This window comes from Netta rufina, assembly GCF_964035555.1.
Source record: "Netta rufina genome assembly, chromosome: 3".
Taxonomy (NCBI): domain Eukaryota; kingdom Metazoa; phylum Chordata; class Aves; order Anseriformes; family Anatidae; genus Netta; species Netta rufina.
Genome location: NC_140125.1, coordinates 21,335,743 through 21,357,340, shown reverse-complemented (window position 1 = coordinate 21,357,340; position 21,598 = coordinate 21,335,743). Strand labels below are relative to the sequence as shown.

Here is a 21,598-nt window from a genome sequence, read left to right as displayed (position 1 = left end):
CTGCTGTGTTTTTCTTTTTATTCTTCATCTCAACAAAATCTCTGCTAAAAGTAGCATTGTGGTGTTAACATATTATCTTTCAAAGACTACCCATTAAGTTTGATCAAAGCAAAGTGAGTGTTCTTATTGACCATCCAAACAGTCATTCTTTATTTTTTCTCTCTCATGCATTGATCATGCTATCAGAACTTGTCTTGGTGGTTATTAGATACTGCATATATACCAACCAAGTTAAATAGTTTAGAAAGTAGTGTGAGGAGTTCCACATACATCAAAAATATAGTGGTATGCAAATGTTGATTTTAAAGATAGCCACCATAGTTAGCAATTATCTTGCTGACATATGAGCTAGAAAGGAATTTAGTTTGTTTGTTTTGCCTCTGAGATAGAAGATCCCTTATATCATCTAGAGTAAGTTACGGTCTTAAAATATACATGGGTGTTTACTTTAGTTTTCTTATTTTGTTTTGGTTTTGATGTGAAAAATAATTAATTATTTTCCTGACTACCTGCTACCTTAGTAGGGTGATTTGAGGGAATTCTGTACCTGCTTGGAAGGTGTCTTTTATGCTTTCCTTTTGGTGCCCTTCTAGGCCCAGAAATTAATACAAGATAAAATCCTGACTTTAGGCTTCTCTTAGTAAACCTCTGTAATTCTTAAATTTAACTTTGTTTTGGAAAGAAATCAGTAATTTAAGAGAGTAGCTATTGGAAAATTGCAGTAAGAACCATTTGATACAATTTTAAAGTAAAACAGGGGCCTGGAATGGAGGAACAAATGAGAATATAACATGATCGAGCAAAAAATGTCTCTAGTTTTCTAATGTAAAATAATAATAATAATAATAGTATATATATATATATTTGCTGTGAGTTACAAAGAAAATAATTCTCTGCTTATTTGGTTCATTTTGTAGATTGAGATCAATGAAATTCTTCCAGCAACAGCATGAAATCAATTGTAAAATAGCATATAATTCATGCTCTATATTGTAAATTATATTTTGTTTGACATTAATCACCAAGGTTTCTATGCACTGTGATGTATTTTCTTGTAACACATTTCTAGATAATGCTTGTGGATCCATTTCTAATGTCTGAGTGATCTGTTTTTCATGTCTACAACTGCCTACATTTGATCTTATGCAAATCATGCAATCAAGCAAATGGAAAACAAGGCATTGTTGCTAGAGGACCTTGACAAACAGTAGCTTTGTAGTTTTAAGAACCTCCTCCCTCCTCATTCAAATTCATGTTCGTATCTGTAGTTGTTTGAGTCCATTAATCCATTATGAAACACTTTGAACTTTAAACAGGATAATATCTACCAAATCAGATTGTGACAAATGATTGGATCAATTATGATTTAATATGATTTTTATTGTACAGTTTGTCAGTTTCTAGTTCTAAGTTTTTAGGAAAAATAAGCCTTTGCTGTATGCAGACTCATCCAAACCTTGATGAAATTACAGAGAGATTTTAATTGATGGCAAAGCTCATGCTTTGAGTCACATTCTTAAGTTTCTAATTTCTGTATTTTCTTCTGCTCCCCCTAACTTCATTCTTTTTTTACTCTTCATCACACCAAAGTCTTTCTGGACTTCATCAAATGTTTATTCAGCATTTATTAGTTAAAATAAATCATCATTCTTAAATCAAGATCTCATTTGATCCTGGTCACATGTGGCTTTTTCCATATTTTATCTCTTTTTATTCTTTTTTTTTTTTTTTTTACTTCTTTCTTTCCCCTCTCAGCATCCTCTTGAATTGATCCCAGAGGACTTTGCTGCTCCTTTGTCCCGTGTTTCCATTCCATCCATTCCATATTCCATGTTATTCCCATTCCTTTGATTTTTTCCTATTTCCCTGTCATGTCTTTTTGCCTTTTCCATTCCAAGCATTCCAAGGACTGAGACAGACATAATAGTCACTTTTTTTTTTTTTTTTTTTTTTTAAGGAGAGAAAAAAAACATTTGCATTTTCCATCTTCCATTCTCTTGATTCTTGACCAAGTTCCTCCCTCTTCAAGTACCCTTTAACTAGGTACTTCCAGAAACTCTTACTGAAGCAAGTAGTCTCATCAACTAGAGTGTGCATCAAATCATGTTTTTTCAGTACAAGCTACTTTTTCAAAAAAGCAGTTAGTTGATGAAGGATTTTCCTTAAAGGTGAGAAAAATATCCTTCTCTCCTGCCATCCCAAATCTCTGCACAAAGAAAAGAGTCATCTACCATAAACAAATGGAAGAGGAGAAATCCACTTTTTCTCTTCTTCCTTCTCTTGTGGTATATTCACACTTAGTGTAGCTCCACAAGACAATGTCAGTTTAAAGAGAGGAATGTGCATTCATTGTTTACAATTAAATAGGTGCCACAGATTACTTTTGGTTGATCATTTGATCACTTTTAAAACTAAATTCCTTCTGGTCACTTTTTTGCTCACACTGAATATGGGGTACAGAGATTTATCTTGAAGTTTTCCATCCTCCTCTATACTTTTTGTGGTTTCCTTGACGGCAGCTGGGGGGAAACGGGGACGCAGGAAGGTGCAATGTATGGAGTTTGATTTCTCTGCTTTCTGAGCCAGCTTGAGCACCTGTTCTGGAGTGTGCCTTCCCCCTCTCACCCACATAAGCACTGCTTAACCCTGGTGGAATCAGACCCATTATGTTGATTAAACTTCTCACTGTATTACAGGCATCCCCTTGATGATTTTTTTTTTTTAGTTAAAACATTTATTTATTTATTTATTTATTAACTCACATTTTGCCATGTGCTTCATAGGAGGGGTACCACAGAATAGCTGAGTTTTCAATAAAAATGAAGGAATTCATGTGTCCTTACAAAGACTGGAATAAATCAGAAGGAATTCCATTACAGCTGCGACTGGGGACATTAGATGAAGGGAAAAATAATGAGAAAGAAATTGGGTCTATGGCATTTCTGCTTTAGTGATGCCTTTGTCATTCAGTTGCAATTTTTGAATTTGTGTTCACAACTATTTTGCATAAAATGATATTTGGGTATTATTTGTTTCTAGAAACACTAGCATTTGTTATGTCTTGCAAAAATGCAGAGCTCCTCTGGCTGACTAAAAATTTGCTTTTATAAAACTTATTTTACTTGTATACGTTAAAGAGTTGCCAAAATCTCAATCATAAATTCCTTCTTAAAAGATTTGCTCATTAAAATCTGCAATTTGTATTGAAATGAGAATGAAAATGATTAGAAAATTCTGTCTGAATTACTCCCCTACTATAATTTTCGGACAAACATTCTTTATTAGTACAGGATTCCTAAGGAATAGCTACAGATCTTTTGGAATATTTGTTTAGCAAAGATTATTCACCATTTTCTGCAGTAATTTAAACTCAGGTTAAATTGTAATAAATAATGACTTAACAGTTGTTTTCGTATAGTATTAGAAAGGTAGTCTCTTACTGAAATGTATATTACAAATGTTTGATGATGACAAATAGGAGAGAACAGGCCAGCCTGAGTGGTGGCGACGGTAAGCTTCTGAGCTTCCTTTGTGTGCTTAAAGTGAAATCGCATGGAGTGAATCATTGTGTGTATCAATGCTTGACATTTGTATAATGTACAGCACATTTTGTAGAAAAATATAATCTCTCTGTTAGTGAACCTATACTTGTTTTCCATTAAATTGATATGATTTAATCATGTTAAGGGTGATCATTTGCCACTGTAGTAAATTAATATGGTATGTAATACCAAAGAGTCTCCTGTGTAACTGTCCTGTACAATGCAGCTATCTCAACCAAAGTAAGGTCCCTAGACATGTTAGTAGTCCAAATTTGCAGTTATTTGCCATTAAACAACGAACACTTCTTGTCACTGTTCTGGGGCAAATCTGAAACATTTGAGAGACAGGTTCCCCTTCCTCTTGATTTTCTGAATTACCTACCCTCTGAAAGTTACAGAGAAACAAGATAAAATTAATATGCAAAGTAAATTTGCATTTTCTTTTTTTGCCCTAGATTTAGCAGTGTTTACGCCACACCAATTTCTGCTCTCTGCCTGCACGCTTGCTGGCTGTACAAACAGTTCTCAGGTCACCTTGTTTACAGCACAGCTGCCACCATCTCATGTAGATGCCCCGGTCCTGACAGTTTTGGATTCTAGAACAATATATGTACAGTAAGTAAGGATTTCTTTTTTCCTGACAACACAATAGTGCATCAGTTTATTCAAGAATTCCAGTGAGTTCAATCAGGGGAAGGGTTTGTGACATAAAATTAAATTTATTATGATTAAATGCATAGAAGTGATTAGTTTAGTGGTTCTGTGCACCTTCTGATTATCACTTGCCAACTTAATTTCCATTTTGTCTTTACGCAATCAGTATAACCTACATATGGGCATAGCCTCTGCAAACTTCAGTGCAGGAAATGTTCTGGTGATATGCCCATTTTGTAGCCCCTGCTTTGTGCGTTATTGTAATCATTTATCTACTGCGTACAACTACTGCATTAGAGTATTTGCCTTTTATTTTTATGGTTGCACAAGTATGTTTTCCAGTTCTTAAGATAAAATCCAAAAAGTCCCAGTTACATACTTTTTTTTTGTTTTTTTTTTTTCAGTATGGTCTGAATCTTTCTCGGTCTTAATCACATTTTGCTTTTATTTGCAGATGGAATGAACCAATAGAAGTAAATGGAATTCTAGATCGCTATATACTTTATATTGCCAACAATGAGCAGAATTTTACAAAGTGGAATGTAATCTATAACAGCACAGAACTTTTTCTGGATTTTACTATTCAGCAGCTTTTCCCGGGTACTGAATACCTCGTAAAACTAGCTGTAAGTTTTAAAGATGTGTAATAGAGGTGTAAAATGGTGAGAATGATTCCGATTTTGTTAACATCTTAAATAATGGTTCGTGTGTCTGCTTTTTAACCTCTTCTTTCTGAAACTAAGGTTGATGAGCCATCCCGAATAGAGATAAGTGTTTTTTATTTCAAAACGGGCCCTCAGAAATGTGTATGTAATTTAAATACAGATTTTCTTCAAGGATAACTTGAATGTTAATTAATAGAGAATTGACCAGAAATATATGAAAGACTTAAAAATATTGCCTGCCCCCAACATGTGAAAAAATGTATTTGAAAATGATGGCCTTTCATATTTTATACCATAAGTATTTGATTTTTCTTCATAAAATCCATACACAGAAGGAAAGAGCAGAAAGGAAAAGAGTTCACTGTAAGGTAGCAGTTTGTTTATTCAAAATATTTTAAAAGACCTCAGTGTGTGTTTTCATTGCATTTCTGTATCAATGGTTTTGGTTTTGTGATAATACGGAGAAGATTCAGTTCACTAACAAACCTGAAAATATGTATATAAAAACATGAGATTGTCCCTTGTTTTAAGCACACTGTTGATTTTATAACAATACCTTTATAAGGATATTTGCTTTGATAAATGCCATAGAAAAATATTCCACTCTTGATTATGAATAAATTTACATTTATGTAGACTGGGTATGCATTCTTTTTTTTTTTTCCCTTAACATGCTCTTGAACGTTTTAAATACTATGCCACAAAAAAAAATAAATAGAATACTTTCAGGTAATGATAAGGATCTGACTTGAACTTGAAAAAAACAAGGATATTCAGTCTAATTAAAGCTTACATTTGTGCTGAAATTAATTCATTTGTTCCTAGACATTTCAGCATAGTAAATTGTATACCATATAAAATATTACCATGTCCAAAACTGCAACAGTACTTCAGCAAGCACTTTAAACCTTCATAAGCAAGCAAGACTATCAAAAATATTTGTGCTGTCCTGCTGTGCCACAGCTTTTCTATGCTCCTGCACTGTGCCTGAACACAGGCACAAGGAGAAAGAATCAAGGGAGAATGAACAACTAGGATCTGGAGAGCAAACAGGACTGCCTCATTTGGTAGCTCTGCCTTGGGATATAGTTAAAACAATGAAGTGGTGTGTAGATTTTGTTTTTATTTCATTAAAGTGTACAACTCTTCTCAAAGTTACTGAACACATTTTTAGGAACCCTTGGTCTTTATATTTTATTTCTCTCTTTTATATATCTATAAATATATATATACATTTGAATTGCATCAGCGATAACCAGAAACTGAGAGAAAGATAATTTCTTCAGGTGGTGGTTAACCAGATAAAATGGTCTGTTATAGGCAGGTTAAAGATATGTGTCCTTGCAGTTTTGAACATAGCAAGTCTAAAAGTACATGAGATGCCCATTTTTTTTGGTATGGTAGAAGAGGTAGTCTGTACCCATTTGTACCCACTCTATTTAGAACTTGTCAGAGTAGTTTGAGAACTACTCAGCAGATCATTGAAGTTCCAAAAATGTCCAGCCCATTTGGATGCACTAATCTAAAATTCCACTACTTAAAGTACAGATGAGCTTTGTTTACTGCTTTTCACTAGAGGAATCAGAAATTTCATACACCAGCAAGTTTCCAAGATACTAAAATTGATCTTCAGAAAATTCAAGAAATAAATGAATGGGAAGGGTTAATGAACCCCTGATTTAAAAAGCCCTCCACTTCTAGGCAAAACTCAATGGAATGCATTTAGGAAGAGAGTGAGGAACACAGGAGAAAGAGGTCTTCCAGAGGTGGCTTTCTGGACTTCTTCCTGAAATCAGTAGGAGCTAAATCATTTGAATAATAGTGTAGCTTTGCTGGAAGTATGATGTTCTTAAATATTTTTATTATCAAAATGTTAAGAATTATTTGAGCATTTGTTTAAGCTGACTTATTTTTAAACCCGAACACATTTAAAGTAAATGCCATTTTTGGATGTCCCCAAAACTGAAGTTCCATTCTTTCGTCATTATTTCACAGCCCAAACTGAACACAAGGAGTCATTCTTTAGTTGTGTTGGGAGTGTAATTTTCAGTGAAATGAAAATGATCTTGGTATATAAAATAGCATCTCATTTACAACTAGTTCTTAGTTTTACCCATGGGGCTAGTATATGCCTTTGGAGCAGAGCAGAAAATACGCTGACAGTTCTCTGATTGGAAATGCACTCAGAAATAGGAAATTGAAGCTAATCCTTACACATGATTAAGAGAAGCATTTTATTCCTGGGTATCTAGACAGGAAGGTGGTTGTTGTTTTTTTTTTTTTTATTTTTTGTGTTGATGATCCAGAAAGGACTGCCTGTCCACTTCAACACAGAGTCAAAAAACAAATGCTATTCCATAAGTTTTAATTAATGAGTATCTGAATCTTTGTTGAATTCAGGTTTTAATTTATTTTATTGCTAAAAACAAATATAAAAGATAAATCAAACAAAATATTTAAATCACTACAGAATGTATTATTGTGTATATATATATATATATTTAACTTTTATAGCAAATCCTGTCTCTTGTCACTGATCTTAGTGCAAATAATTGGAAAAACAGCATATATAAGAGGTAGCTTCGTAGTCTTATGTTTCTGCATGTGAAACTTTAAAAGCCTGATATATGAGATGATATGCAATTTCTTGCACATCGTGTTGCTTCATAATCAAGCAAAATGTAAAAGTGGTGTAATCAATCTTTTCTTCCCTGGTAACTGAAATACAAATGATTTGACTATTATCCATAAACATGCAATAATAACTGTTACATATTGATTTATAATAAAGTGTTTTTTCACTGTTTTAATTGCATCTGCACAACACTCAGTCTGCTGTCATGAAGTGCAGAACTCCAAGTGTCTTTTTTTTTTCTGAATGACTATTCATCAAGATAATTTTTAAGAACACTGCAAGTTGGTCAGTATATTGTCTGAAAGTTGTGAGAACTATTTAGTCAATTCCAGAAGAGTTTTGCACTATACATGATATATATTGTACTGTAATATGCTTTAACTGTTTCTGCAAAGGCAGTGGAAATCTAATTGTGATTGTGACTCAGTCAAATGCAAAATACTGACTCAAACCTTAATATAAGGTTTTATCAATTTGATACCTAAAAGCTAAGTATCAAAAATAGCAAATTTCTTGTTAAGAGGTGAGCAAATCTATGATAGGAATCTTTTATGAAAATCACAGACTTAATAAGTTCAGATATATAAAAATATAAAACTTTACAGAAATTAATTGCTAGACTAAAAAATTTTTGGTATTACATTGAAATATGCTTGCTTGTTGTGCTTCATATTTTAAGGCTTGCACTGGAGGTGGGTGTTCAATAAGTGAAGCTAGCACAGCTGTAACCGATGAGAGTACACCAGAAGGTGTTCCTGCTCCAAAAGCCCAGTCATATTCATCTGACTCTTTTAACATCTCATGGGCTAAGCCTGAGTATCCGAATGGTAAGTGAACTCTTTTAGCCTCAAGTTAAAAAGATGATTAGTAAAGGTAAATTAATATTCTAAATGGCAGCTTATATGTGGTGCTTAATTTTTAATGATCATTTTAGCACATAAAATACCTGAGATAGTATCATTGTCTGCAGCTAGGAGATTGTGGTTTTCAGCCTTCTGTATGGTTTCAGCGGCTCAAAAGTGCTCCCTTTTGATAGTTCTTGTGTACTGCATCTCATTGTTTAATGTTTTCTAGGACATTTGAGCTGAGGAAAAAAGGCATTCTTGGAGAATATCCATCTAGGATGTTCATTCTACCTTCAAATAACACATGAATTTCTTTTACATTAATTGGTATGTTATAACATTAGATATATTCTGTGTAATCATCTTGGACGTGTACATTTGCATGGCTGCGGAAGTTAAATAATACACTTTTTTATGTTTAGAAATATTTTCCATTGAGAAATATCCATACATAACACTTCCGAACAAATGTTTTACCTTGATTTTATTATTATGCGTATGACAGTTTATATCACATCAGAGGAAGCTATGCAGAAATCATTGAATGTAAATGACAGAAATGTTTTCCTCATTGGGGTGTTGTATTGGTATATATCTCAATTTTTTCTTAAAGTAGTTTCACATGAATTTCATTTTCCCCCATGCTTTCAACTGTGGAAGGACACAAGCTGCCTGTACAACTTCACTACAAGGCACTTGAAATGGTTTCCAAAAAATTAGTGATTGTAAGGCTACATATATGTAGCATTCCATAAGATCTTATGTTACTTTTAAGAGGAAATAAGAGCATGTCATCTGCTGTTAAATAATATATTTGATAATTTATGGTTCCTTGTATGGGTGTCATTGCTAGAAGATTTTGCCTCCTGGACCCTTAGAAATCCTCTCATTGTGTTACAAATACCCCACCAGTGTCTGTGGCTTAGAGGAAGGAAAAGAAGGGAAGAGAAAAAGGAAGAGGGGGGAAAATAGAGGGAAGAAGGAAGGAAGGTCATATATGTGGCTTAGTGTCCAAGCCCTGACCCATTTCCAATTAAATGGACATTCTTTACATGTAATAGTTAATACCAGGACCTGATCTTGTTATCCTTGTATTATAGAGAAAGACATCCAAATGGTTTAGAGGGTGGTTTAACTAACCAATGCGTATATAAATATATAAATGCACACGTATGTGTATTTATATATGTCTATCTACAAGACAGGATAAAGACCTATAGTTTGATAAATTAAGTTCCTTGCACTTCCTTTAAAACAAGTGCAAGTTAGGAATACATGACTAAACTTGATGCGCTGGAGGAAAAGGTTGCCATACAGAGAAACCTTGAGAGGCTTGAGAGGTGGACTGGTCTGTACAACATGCAGTTCAACATGGCCAGGTGCAAGGTTCTGCATCTGGGTCAGGGCAATCCCAAACACGAGTACAGGCTGGATGATGAGTAGTTTGAGAGCACCCTGAGGAGAAGGAGTTAGAGGTACTGGTAGATGAAAAGACAACGTGTGCTTGCAGCCCAGAAAGCCAACCATATCCTGGGCTGCATCAAAAGTATGGCCTGCAGGTCAGGGAAGGTGATTCTTCCCCTCTACTCCATTTTCATGAGAACCCCACCTGGAGTACTGCATTCAGCTCTGGCCCCCCAGCACAAGAAGGACATGGGCCTGTTGGACCAAGTCCAGAAGAGAACCATGAGGCTGGAGCACCTCTCCTATGAAGACAGGCTGAGAAAGTTTGGGATGTTCAGCCTGGAGGATAGAAGGCAGAGAAGTCTCCAGGGAGACCTTACAGTGTCCTTCCTGTACTTAAAGAGGAAAAGCTAGGGAAAGCTAGGGAGAGACTGTTTATCAGGGATTATAATGATAGGACAAGGGGTAACCATTTATCACTAAAATAAAAAATAAAAATAAAAAAAAATGAAATGGGTTTAGATTAGATAATAAGTAAGAAATTCTACGCTCAGAGGGTGGTGAGACACTGGAACAGGTTGCCCAGAGAAGCTGTGGATGCCCCATCCCTGGATGAGTTCAAGTGCAGGTTGGATGTGGCTTTGGGCAGTCTGGTCTGGTGGGAGGTGTCCCTGACTATGGTGAAGGGAGTGGAGCAAGGGGGATAGTAGATGGTATTTAAGTTCCATTCCAACCTAAACCGTTCTATGATTCTATGAATTTGCACATTGTATCTTCTTGTTAATACAGTGTTTGTTGTACATGGTCTGACTCTCCTTTTAAATATAATAAATAGGTTATTAGAAAACAAAATAATGATATTAGGAAAGCTGTGAATCCACACTAGATGAACAACAGCTTCGAAATGAATCAGAAGAATTTTATAAAATAAATTATATATTTCTGTCCCTTGTAAGAGTATTGTCTGGTATTGCTACATCTTCCCATTATTTGAAGCCTATGGAGAATTCTTCCCTTGGAACTGTTGTCATTGTGCAGTAATGTATGGATATCATGTGTGTGGCAGTTAGACACTTTCCTTGCAGCCAGAATTGGTGGAAGGGACTCAGTATAGTTGGCTGTTGTCATGGAGAAGGGCTGCTTCTCTTTCCACCTATAACCTCTTGCCAAGTACCTAAGAGAGGAAGAACTGCTGTGTCATGAGAATTTGACAACCATAAGGGCACTGGGGCCTTTACTTTTTCAGCATAGTATGGTCTCACTTGCACAATAGTCAACAAAGGTTATATAAATTTTGTCTTTTCCTTTTCTTCTCCTCCCCCACCTCTTTGAGAGTTTTAAAAAGACTGTATAACTGATAACACGCTTTACCATGCTCCTACTTCCTTTTTTTTTTTTTTTTTTTTTTTCCAATTTCCTATGTGCATCGCTTATTTCATAAAAATAATTAATAAATTAGGAAAAAAAAGTGCTAAAACTTTTCACAGAGTAACTACTTAATCGAAAAGCTTGCATTGTTCAGTAATTTTTACTTTTAATTTCCAGAATATCTTTTGGGCTGCCTAGTGGCCATATCATTCATAATCACTGTCTCTGTCAGTATTTTAAAACTGTATGGGAGGCTGAAGAATACTGTGGTTGAGAAGACTGAACTATGAGAAAGACCAGCAAAAGGTTCTTTCCATTAGATTTTGCTGCTTCAGCATTTTAGTGATGTATGTTCATGGCTGGAGGTCAATGAGTTCTAATGTAGCTCCTTTTTTGCAGAAGAATAGAAACTGTTTCCCACTCTTGACTTAACTGGTTCATACTTTCAGTCTACTAGGCATAAGTAGCCCATTTTGAAATTGCTGATTTTTTCTTTGTTTCAGGTGGAAACCTCTGAACTGCAACAACTTGCATGTCATAAATTGTCATCTCCTTGGTAGATCTCTGCAGCCATTTCTTTCTCTTCTTTCTTCTCACACTATTTATAGAAGTTACTATGCATTTCCATGGCCTGAGGAAGCTCTTATTAGGTGTTGCTGATGTTGAGTAGGTGTGTAAGCTGACTGGGACAGCATTGCACAGCCATAGACTTTACTATGCTCTCTTGATATATATATGAAGTCTACCTGCCTGTTATCAAATAGACAAAATTAAGGGGGATTAGTATGCCACTTTTGAGGACACATAGCAAATAGTACTACAGGCTACTTGGGTTCTTCAGAAAAATGGCACAATAGGGAAAAAAAAAGTTAGCTTTGAGACTTTATGGGCTAAGGGGCAACCTAGACGTCAAAGGGTGATGTTATTTGAACATGGACATTGAGTTTCTGGCTTACATTTTTGGTGAATTTAAGGTCAATTTATATTTTGTGAAAAATTATTCCATATAAAGTGGGAAAATGTACACCTGTTTCTCTGCCTAAAGTTGCCTCAGATATGTTAGGTGTAGAAAAAAGAGATTTGGAAGATGATATGCTGAATATGTTTTTAATGCACATTTTCTTTTATCTTATTTTCAAAGCAGAAATAAAGTAGTTGAGGAGGTATGACCCTGAGGCATGTCACTTAACAGCAAAAACACTTTCTCCTAACTTCTGTCCACATACATGTCAAATGTGTAGAGAGTTTTCTTCAGTTTAAACCTAAATTGCACATTTGGGTTTCTTTTGTAGAATGGAGTGCAGTATAGTCAACAGTGGTTTTGTCTTCAATTAAACCAAGATTTATTCTATCTATCTAGACTTAACTATGAATAAACTGCATCATTTCATAGCCACCTTGTGCCCCTTCTTATGCCTTGCAATCACAAATGTGCTATAATCTTCAATATTTTGTGGATGGTAAGCTCTTCAGGAGTATCTACCAAGTCCTGAAAAATAAGTAAATTTTGGTCGGTCTTTGAACCTTTTTCCAGTAAGCATAAATAAAATCAACAGACAATATATCAGATTATTAAAGGTGATTGTTCTCTGACAGTACTGGGAGGACTAGCAAGAGGTCACAGCGTTGACTGTCAGACTGCTCCTCATTGTGAAGATACTGCATAACGCTGTAGTTGCAGGAACACTTTAAAAGAATAGCACAAGTAATTATTAGTGAGTTACAGTGGGGTTTCCATAGAGGTACCTATGGCACCTACATTAATATAAAATTAGTTCATTATGATTCATACTGTTACCATAAATATCAAAGGAAATAATGATGTGATTTTTCCATTAGTTAGTTAGTACCATTGCTCAAAGTACTCAAAGTACTTTTTTTTTTTTTTTTTTTTTTTTTTCTCCCCTGTAAAACACATCCTTAATGACAGTGCTTACGTTTAGGGATGCCCTTATCAGTCTTAAAGTTTTTCTCTTCTGAGATGAATATGAAATATTTTTATTTGGTAGTTTGTTTATTTAATGTAGAACAAATATCAACCATTGATGCCCTTGCTTTACAAGCAACTAGATGTGGAACCCCAAGGGATTTTTTAGGAAGTCTGTCAAATATGGCAGGATTCATAGTGTGATTTACCAGGAATTCCTCCCACATATATTTCTCTAGTGTCTGACTTGAGTTTAGCCTCTCACTTTTCTAGAAGAGAAAAGAATTAAGGAGTCTGTGAATCACTTTACCATACACAGCTCTGCATTGATTTAGCATATACATCTTTTGAAGTGTAAAACTTCAAAGCCCAACTAAAACAGTTCTGTGTATACTTTTATTTATGAAGCATTTTTCCATTGAGAGAAAAATCTTTTCTCAGTTTCAAACAATATTCCTAAATGTAGATTCAAAAAATTCTGTTTTAAGCGAAGGAAAGATGAATTGAGCAATTTTTACAATATGAAGATGTTTTTTTTTTTGTTTTTTTTTTTTAAGTCTCAAGGATACATTATACGTTCCTCAAGATCTGTCATGTCCAGAATAACTGAATGAGACAGAAGGCAATTCTGGAATATTTTGATTGCAGAATTGCAAACAAGACCAAAAGAACTTTCACTGGAAGTCTGAGTTTTCAAATCTACAGGGAAGTCTCCAAGTCCAGTTGAAATCAATGATGTACAGATACCAAGCTCTTTAGAAAGTCAGACCATAAACATTTGTTTTTTATTTGACCACCTTCAGTTGTATTTCAGAAAACTAGAATAGCCTCATTCTTGTCCATAATTGGTAAAATGCTGTAAAGTTACTTAAAAAGCATATCTGTCAACCTTATGCAAAGATTCCTGCACTTGCATATGAAACCAGAAGTGGCCGTACTAATGGCAACCACTCAGCAATGGCTTAAATCTTCACTGTGAAATACTGTGTTTGAATAGAATAAGAATTTCCTTTCTCTTGCTTGCCATAGTGGACTAAGATAGTATTTGCAGTTTTTTGGAAGGAGAAATGACAACTACAACTTTGTAAAAGATTGATTGTCATTGCTTGTCATTAGATTTGTACTTTAATGTTCTTTCTGGATATGTACTTCAGCCTGTGAGTGTTCTCAGAAACCGGGATATACATACATAAAATGGGAAAATCAGAAGTTTTTCCCAAGTTCATCTTCTGAACTGGCTTCCGTTCTAATGAATCTTTCCACGGTTTTGCATTTATTGGTCTTAAGATTTCATATTTATAGAGATTAAAAAAGAATAAGTGAGAAAGATGGAGGAATATCCCTGAGAGAAATGACTCTTTGTAAACTCAATATCCACAGTCTAAGCAGACCTATAACATTCAGTCTTTAGTTCATGACAGTCAAAGCACTGTGTATGTATAGTTTGTACGGGTTTCATGCTAACCCATCACATAGCTTTGGAGGAGCAGAGATTTAGATTTCCATATGAGATGAACAGTCCCCTGTGATTTTTGAGTTCGTGTTAGTCAATTACACCAGAAAGACCACTATCCCCTCTAGAAATCTTTTTGATGTTTGCTTTGAAATTGCAAATATGTTTTTTTTTTTTTTTTTTTTTAAATTGAATAGGTAAAAAATAATTCAGGACTTTTTCTACAGCATACAGATAAGGAAACTATAATCAATACTACTGTTTTTTTATTTATTTATTTTTATTTTTTAGAAATGTGGCTAAAACTGTTTGCAAAATAAAATAAATTAATGACGTGTCTAATTCATTTGTTGGTAAAATGCACAAAATCTGGGATAGTTATGAATGAGTATCAATAAGTTGTTCTGCATGATAAAAAAAACAACTTGCTACTTATATATTATAGTTACAGCGCTTGTCTGAGTTATCCTTCAACATTTCAATTATAATGTCAATCACTGTTTTTTCTAGGTCTAAAGCTGTTAAGACCTGTGAGTCTCTGATATGGCTTTGTGTGTCTTTCCAGTTTCTCAGCCACATGCAGAGTTAGCTGTGAAACAGATGTGCCTCAATTTTCCTAATTCCAGGGTGAAGTTAGCTGCTATCCACTAACAGGTTTATTCACGTGTAATCTTTGGAAGAGTGTAATTGTTTTTCAAAGGTTGTGGTCCACTGGTGAGGTTTTCAACAACTAAAGATGAGAGTGTGTGTTTATTCTGTTATATACATAGTACTGTTAAATAGTTAACTGCTTAACTGTGAGCTATGTGAAATACTGCCATGACCCTAATGTCTGTAGCATTAAAGGTTTTCTTCTAAATTCAGTAGTTGTATAGACATTTAGTGAGTGCTATCATGTTGTTTTATAGGTATTATTACCAGCTATGGCTTGTATATGGATGGTGTTCTGATACAAAATTCATCACAGCTAAATTGTTATGCTTATGGACTTGCTCCTTGGAGTCTGCATTCCTTCAGAGTCCAGGCATGTACTGCAAAAGGTTGTGCTTTGGGTCCATTGGTGAGTACATCAATTTGCATTCTGGGAGTGTAATAAATGTCAGATGGCAGTGAATATCAGAGTAAATGGTGATGATTCACTCTGGTCAGTACTAACCCATCTGGCAAAATATGACATTTAAAAAAAAAGAAAAAATCTGTTTAAGAGCTGCTGAAGATTTGATAGGTCATTGTTAGGCACCATTCCAAAGTAGAACATCGGTACAGCAAAGAAAGGCAAAATTTGAAGCTGAAACATATATTACTGAAATTAAGTAGAATTAATATGTTTTAAAGGTTGATTAGTCAGATGTATAAGAATGTAATGTAAAGAAAGAGAAATGTAAAGAAAGAAAGAGAGAATGTAAAGAAATTTCAGTAATGGGCAAATTTCTAGCTGACTGACTGAAAGGACTGAAGATAATCTGAGAATTGCAGGAGAAAGAAGTCACAATACAGGAACAAGGAAAATATGGTGATTTGCAAATACCTTTTGAATGCAAATATGTGATCAAAATATTCTACTTGACTTATTTTAACAGTCTTGTACAACAATCAATTTTTTTCAGGATTTTAGAATATAGGAATATTAAATATATAGTGAAAGCAAGCCTTCTGAGGCTTTTTTTTTTTTTTTTTTAATGTTAAACACTGTTAGGTGTATAACTGAGCTGATAAATCCAGTATGATTTCATAGTGCTGTAGCTGATGAATAACTGGAATAATATGTACCATGCTCGGTTTGTTTACAAGCATAAATGAGACCTGTGATAATTCTGATATTTATTGTTTTGTTTAATTAACCTTATGTGTGCTCTTTTAATTTTGTGAACAAAGGAAGAAAAAAAGGAAAAAAGAGGAAAATTTGATTGTCTTTCATGGGTTTTTTTGTTTGTTTGTTTGTTTTTTCTATCATAATTTATAATGTCAATATATTGTGGAAATATATTCTCTGGAAAGAAATTTCAGGATTTTTTTTTTAAATGCTGTGATTTTTTAGTCACATTTCTAATATTCTCAAGAATGCTTTCTTTCAAATTCTGGTAACATCATCTATCTCTAAGAGATGACTAGACCACATAACTGTTAAACATTTTACAGCTTGGATTACTTTGAATGATATTTACTCTTAAGAGCTTGAATGGCTTTTTGCCAGTTTCTCTTTTACATTTTTTACAACTTCTCATATACCCCAGAAGGAAAGCTTGTTTTAAGGTACTCAACGTGCAATACCCTAATCCATTGTATTAATAGTAATGTTTAAAGACAAGTCATTTCCAAACTCTGCATGCAGATAAAACATGCATGTTTTCAGTACTTCTGTCCTATCAAATAGGCATTAAAAGAGAGAACAGAACGCCAGTAGTTACGGATATTAAAATATTTTTAATAGGCTTTTTTCATGTCTCCATTGAACTCCTGACTCATATCTTGACTTTTGAAATAATTCAAAGTAGGTTTACTGTAGCTGATATTCATCTGCATCCTGTGATCAGTACACAAATTGTTTTCCAAAGCCGGTGATCCATCTCTAATCAAAGGAATTGAAGTACAACATCTTTATTTAGACTCACCTAACTGCTGCCAGGAAATTAAAACACTGCATCTTTATTTGACTTTCTGAAATATTTTTGTATCAATTACAATATAAATCCAACATTTAGAATGGAAGAGAAGAAAAAAAAAAGAGAGAAGAGGAGAGGAGAAGAGGGGAGAGTAGGGAAGGAAAGGGAAAGGCAGGGTAGAAAGAGGAGGAGAGGAGGGTAGATTACAAGATTGTTACAGTTTCTGTGTTTCAATTAGTTTTTTACTTGGGTCAGATAGTTGTGTGTTGGGTTTTTTTGTTTGTTTTGTTTTAACATGTTGTTAGTGATCATGATTTATTTTCAAGTGAAATGCAAATCTGTAATATGTAAATTCTAAAATGCTTAAATTTAATCTCTTCCTCATAAAGCCGAAGTATTGCTTTTGTACCTGCTCTTTTTTTGTTTAAGGGAAAAAAAAAAAAAAAGCCTGGCTTAATAAGAAATAGTGTAACTTCTAATAGATTCTTTGGAGGAATTTAGGAGATTTTATATGCTGATGGTATTGAAATATGTTAGTTCTTGTAAATATCAGAAGCACAAAAAAGAAGAAAATGAATGCAACAGTGGAATGCTTTGAAATGCTCAGTAATGTATTTTACTGCGCTGTTTTTAAACTTTAATTTCAGCATTTTTGTTTTTTCACTAACTACAAGTAAAGAGTACTGCCTTTTAAAATTAGATGGTTGACAATTTTTTTCATTCTTTATTATTCAATTTCTATTGAACTCCTATAATTGAGTGTTACTTACATGTTAGCAGCATTTTTTAATTTTTATTAAATTATTAATAAACATCTGAAAATATCAAAGGATTCTGTATAAAGTAATATTAAGGAAACAAAACACAAAATGTGTTTTAGAATACTGAAATGCTGAATGTTTCCATGTACATAAATGTAGTTTTTCTTTACACAAGATACTATTTTTAAAGTGCACTGCAGAGGTGTAACTATATGGGATATTACATGCATTGCATTGATTCTAAACATTATTTCATTATTTTTATACTGAAAAGAATAGCAGTTCATAAGGAAAAGGTTTTGGTATGAATTTTCTCCTGAGAAGCACTCACAAGTTAGAGACACAATACAGCTTTTGCAACTCTCTAGGTTGTAGTAGAGATTACTACGAATTTGTACTGTTTTCAGAATATCTTAATTCTTTTCAGTAGTAAAAATAGTAGTTATTTGTTTTTCTAGTTTTCTAACGTGGTGAGTCCAGAGTACCCACATTAAACAGTATAACCATATGGGAAATTAGTTTAGAAAGCACAGTTTAGTCAAATTCTTCCACAAGGATAGTTTTGACTGAAATATCAAACTAATCAATGTGATACTGATCCAGTGAATCTGTGAAGCATTTGTTTATCTTAAAGCATTATCATTATCAGGAAGAATACTTTGATAACTTTATTGTGGCGGCTCATCTATTTTAAGTATAATCTTGTAGTAATGTGGAGTGCACGAGTATAGAAGCACATATAGAGATATTGATGCACATCAAAGATACAGCCAGATACTTATAAATGATAGGCTTTCCAAATTTTACATGCAAAAAAAAAAAGTAAAATATTCATATTTCAAGGACAGAGAAAGTATGCTTTGTTATTTTGATGATAGAGCAGGTGTGGCATATTAAAAATTATTAGCACTCGTATGAACTTTGCAGCTGAGAGGCACTTAGAAAGGTGTGAAAACATCTTACACTTTAGAAAATACCAAATACATAATGTATGAGAAACAAACTTGTTCCCATAAATAAGGTAATAAATTATTTTGTTTCATAGCACTGAACACTTACTACAAGATATAAATAAAAATACTAAATTTCGAGAATTTTGAATGAGTATTTATTCAAATTAAAAATCTTTCATAATCACTATATTTTCTGGGTCTTCCATCATATTGTATTTTTTCTCATTACAAGTAGATCTACTTATTGCAGCTTAAATTTGCTAGTTGAAATTAGAGGTTAATTCAGGGTGGAAAGCATATTTTTCCTCTATCAAATATCTACAGTAATTTTCTACATCATGTAAATGCACGTGCTTTCAGTTACCTTTTAAAATGCAGAAATTGAAAAATGTGTGGTCTTCTACATCTGCTTCCTCTCTTAATCTAAGCTTATGTATCCACATGAGGTTCCACCTGTGTTTTCAAGAAATGAATCCTTAAGTCTTTTCCAGTATTTGATTTCTGTTTCTTATGGGGGCCTTCATATAGAATATGTCAGTTTCTGGACAGCTGCAAACAGATGTAGGTGAAAGGAAAGTAAAGTGTTAAAAAAAAAAATTATGACACATGCAGCGTTTGTTGGATGGTTATCGTTGCTTGTTTTTCCCTAAAATAACTTTTCTTAAAATTTTGTATTTCTCATTTCTTGTCTGTTTCTAAACTATGGCAATAAACCTCTAGCTCATGGTTGAATTCACAGGTAGAAGCTCGGACCATGGAAGCTGCTCCTGAGGGAACAGTTGATACGTTTGCTACTGTTGATGGGTCCAAAGAAGTTCAGATAAAATGGCTTGCCCCAAATAAACCCCAAGGGCAATTGACCTACACAGTATTTGTCACTGGTCTCTTCTATGCTGATCAAGGTATTTTTTTTTCATTTCTCCTAAGTCTAATGATAGCATTGATATTCTGTTTATTTTATTATTTTTTTTTGAAACCTTTCACACTAATTTTTTTTTTTTTTCAATTCCATTGATTATTTTAGAAATTCCAATTTTATTCTTTAAGAACTACTGCTATGATTTATGGTGCATTATATTTGTACAAACACATACATTGGCAAATGAAGATAAGCCCTCTGCACTCACTTAGTCTCTAGATATACACATGGAGTCTTATCTTACCACCTTCATTCAGATAAGGAAGCTATACTCACAAAATTTCACTTGGTTTGCTTACGTAAGTGGGAACTGTTCTTGAGAGCTGTTCGTAATACAATTGATTGTGGGTAAATTTGAAATTTATATAAGTGGCTGTAGAGCCAGCTACCTAAAAATCATGCAATGAAATCAGACAATTAAAAAAAAAAAAAAAAAAAAAAAAAAGTAAAGAAATGCAACTCTTTATCGCCATATAAAAAACAGATTCACTATGCAATGCAAAACCTTAATAAGTAACAGTTATTTGTTAAACCATATTCTACCATGGGCAGCTGTCTTGTTTCCACTGATGATTTTTTTTTTTAAATTCATTTATTTTAAATAAAGTAATATAGTTTTGTGTGTAAATGTTGCTAAGAGTAGTAGAGTTAGACAGTGGTGTTACCCTTGTATAAAAGACTGTACAAGGCATTAAAGTATGTAAATGAACATTTTTTCAAATGAATTACACAAAGTATGTTTTTTTTCAGTTGATAATAAAATGCTGTGTCCTCCAATTATTATAAAAATGTAAAATACTTGGGCAGTGAATAAACATGAATGCTCACAAAATGTGTGTGAGCATTTAATATGTCAATTTGAGCTATTAAGCATGCTCTAAGGTATAATAAATAATAAAATATTTTAAACAAATAATGTTTATGAATTATACCTAACAATGTTGCAATTAATTTTTAGTACACTTTAAATAGCATGATTGACATCAGGCAACTATAAAAATGTTTTCTTATGAGTATAATATAAAATTGTGATTGAAAATAATGTTTGGATGAGATTTAATCCTTCTATGTACTGTATGCACATTTAATCAGTATTATAAATGCAGTAACAGATAGACAATTGAATCACTGATGGCTTCATAACTTGCCTTTTTTTTTTTAATGCTCAGAATGAGAACGTTTTGTTGTTTTCATTATCAGTGGTGAAGAGAACATACACATTGCAATTGCTGTCCTCTACAAAGTAGTATATAAATGAACTTGTTTGTGTGCTGTTTGGAGAAACACATTCATTGAAGAGTTTAATGTGTGGTAGGCAGTCTCAGCTGACCTCTCACAAAGGCTGTTGTGTCCCTTTTTTATGCAATGAAGGCTTTGATGTATTCTGCTGTGAAGCACTTGTAAGATTATGAGGAGAAGGAGTGATGATCAATTTGAAAAAAAGGAGCAACATTTTGGCTGGACCCGTGACAGCACAGCCATTTCCGCCAAGGCAGCAGGGTGAATAATGCAAAAGCCATATTCCCCATGTGTTTAATCTTGCATTGTTTTTGCAGAGAAAATTTCTGCTTGCTTTCTAAGTCATGTCATCCTCGGTTGTCATCCCGTCCCTCAAACCATCAAAATGGTATTAAATGTTGCAAAGCTGTGCAGCTAGAGAACTTTCAAAAGTCAGAACCCATTTGCAGAGCAGCCCTTGTAGAAAATGTATTCTGTTCTCGGCAGAATTTTCTTTCAGTTCTTTCCACTGAGAAGTTTACTGATTTCTCCCAGTGGAATCTGCTGGAATTTATCGGTTCATGGTTGGCAGTCACAGATTAAGGTAAATGTCGATCCGTAATGACCCTCTACATGTTAGTATTGCAGTAA

At 33.8% G+C, this 21,598-nt stretch overlaps 1 protein-coding gene across 1 annotated transcript in view; it reads left to right on the top strand.

The window, feature by feature from the left end:
• Positions 1 to 21,598, top strand: part of USH2A (usherin) — a gene marked incomplete at its 3' end in the record, with an annotated part of 393,893 nt that overhangs the window by 200,849 nt on the left and 171,446 nt on the right. The window contains exons 32-36 of the mRNA XM_084283630.1: positions 3,998 to 4,157; positions 4,651 to 4,822; positions 8,176 to 8,323; positions 15,402 to 15,553; positions 19,550 to 19,712. Coding sequence (XP_084139756.1) covers positions 3,998 to 4,157; positions 4,651 to 4,822; positions 8,176 to 8,323; positions 15,402 to 15,553; positions 19,550 to 19,712 — 795 coding nt within the window. The remainder of the gene's footprint in view (positions 1 to 3,997; positions 4,158 to 4,650; positions 4,823 to 8,175; positions 8,324 to 15,401; positions 15,554 to 19,549; positions 19,713 to 21,598) is intronic.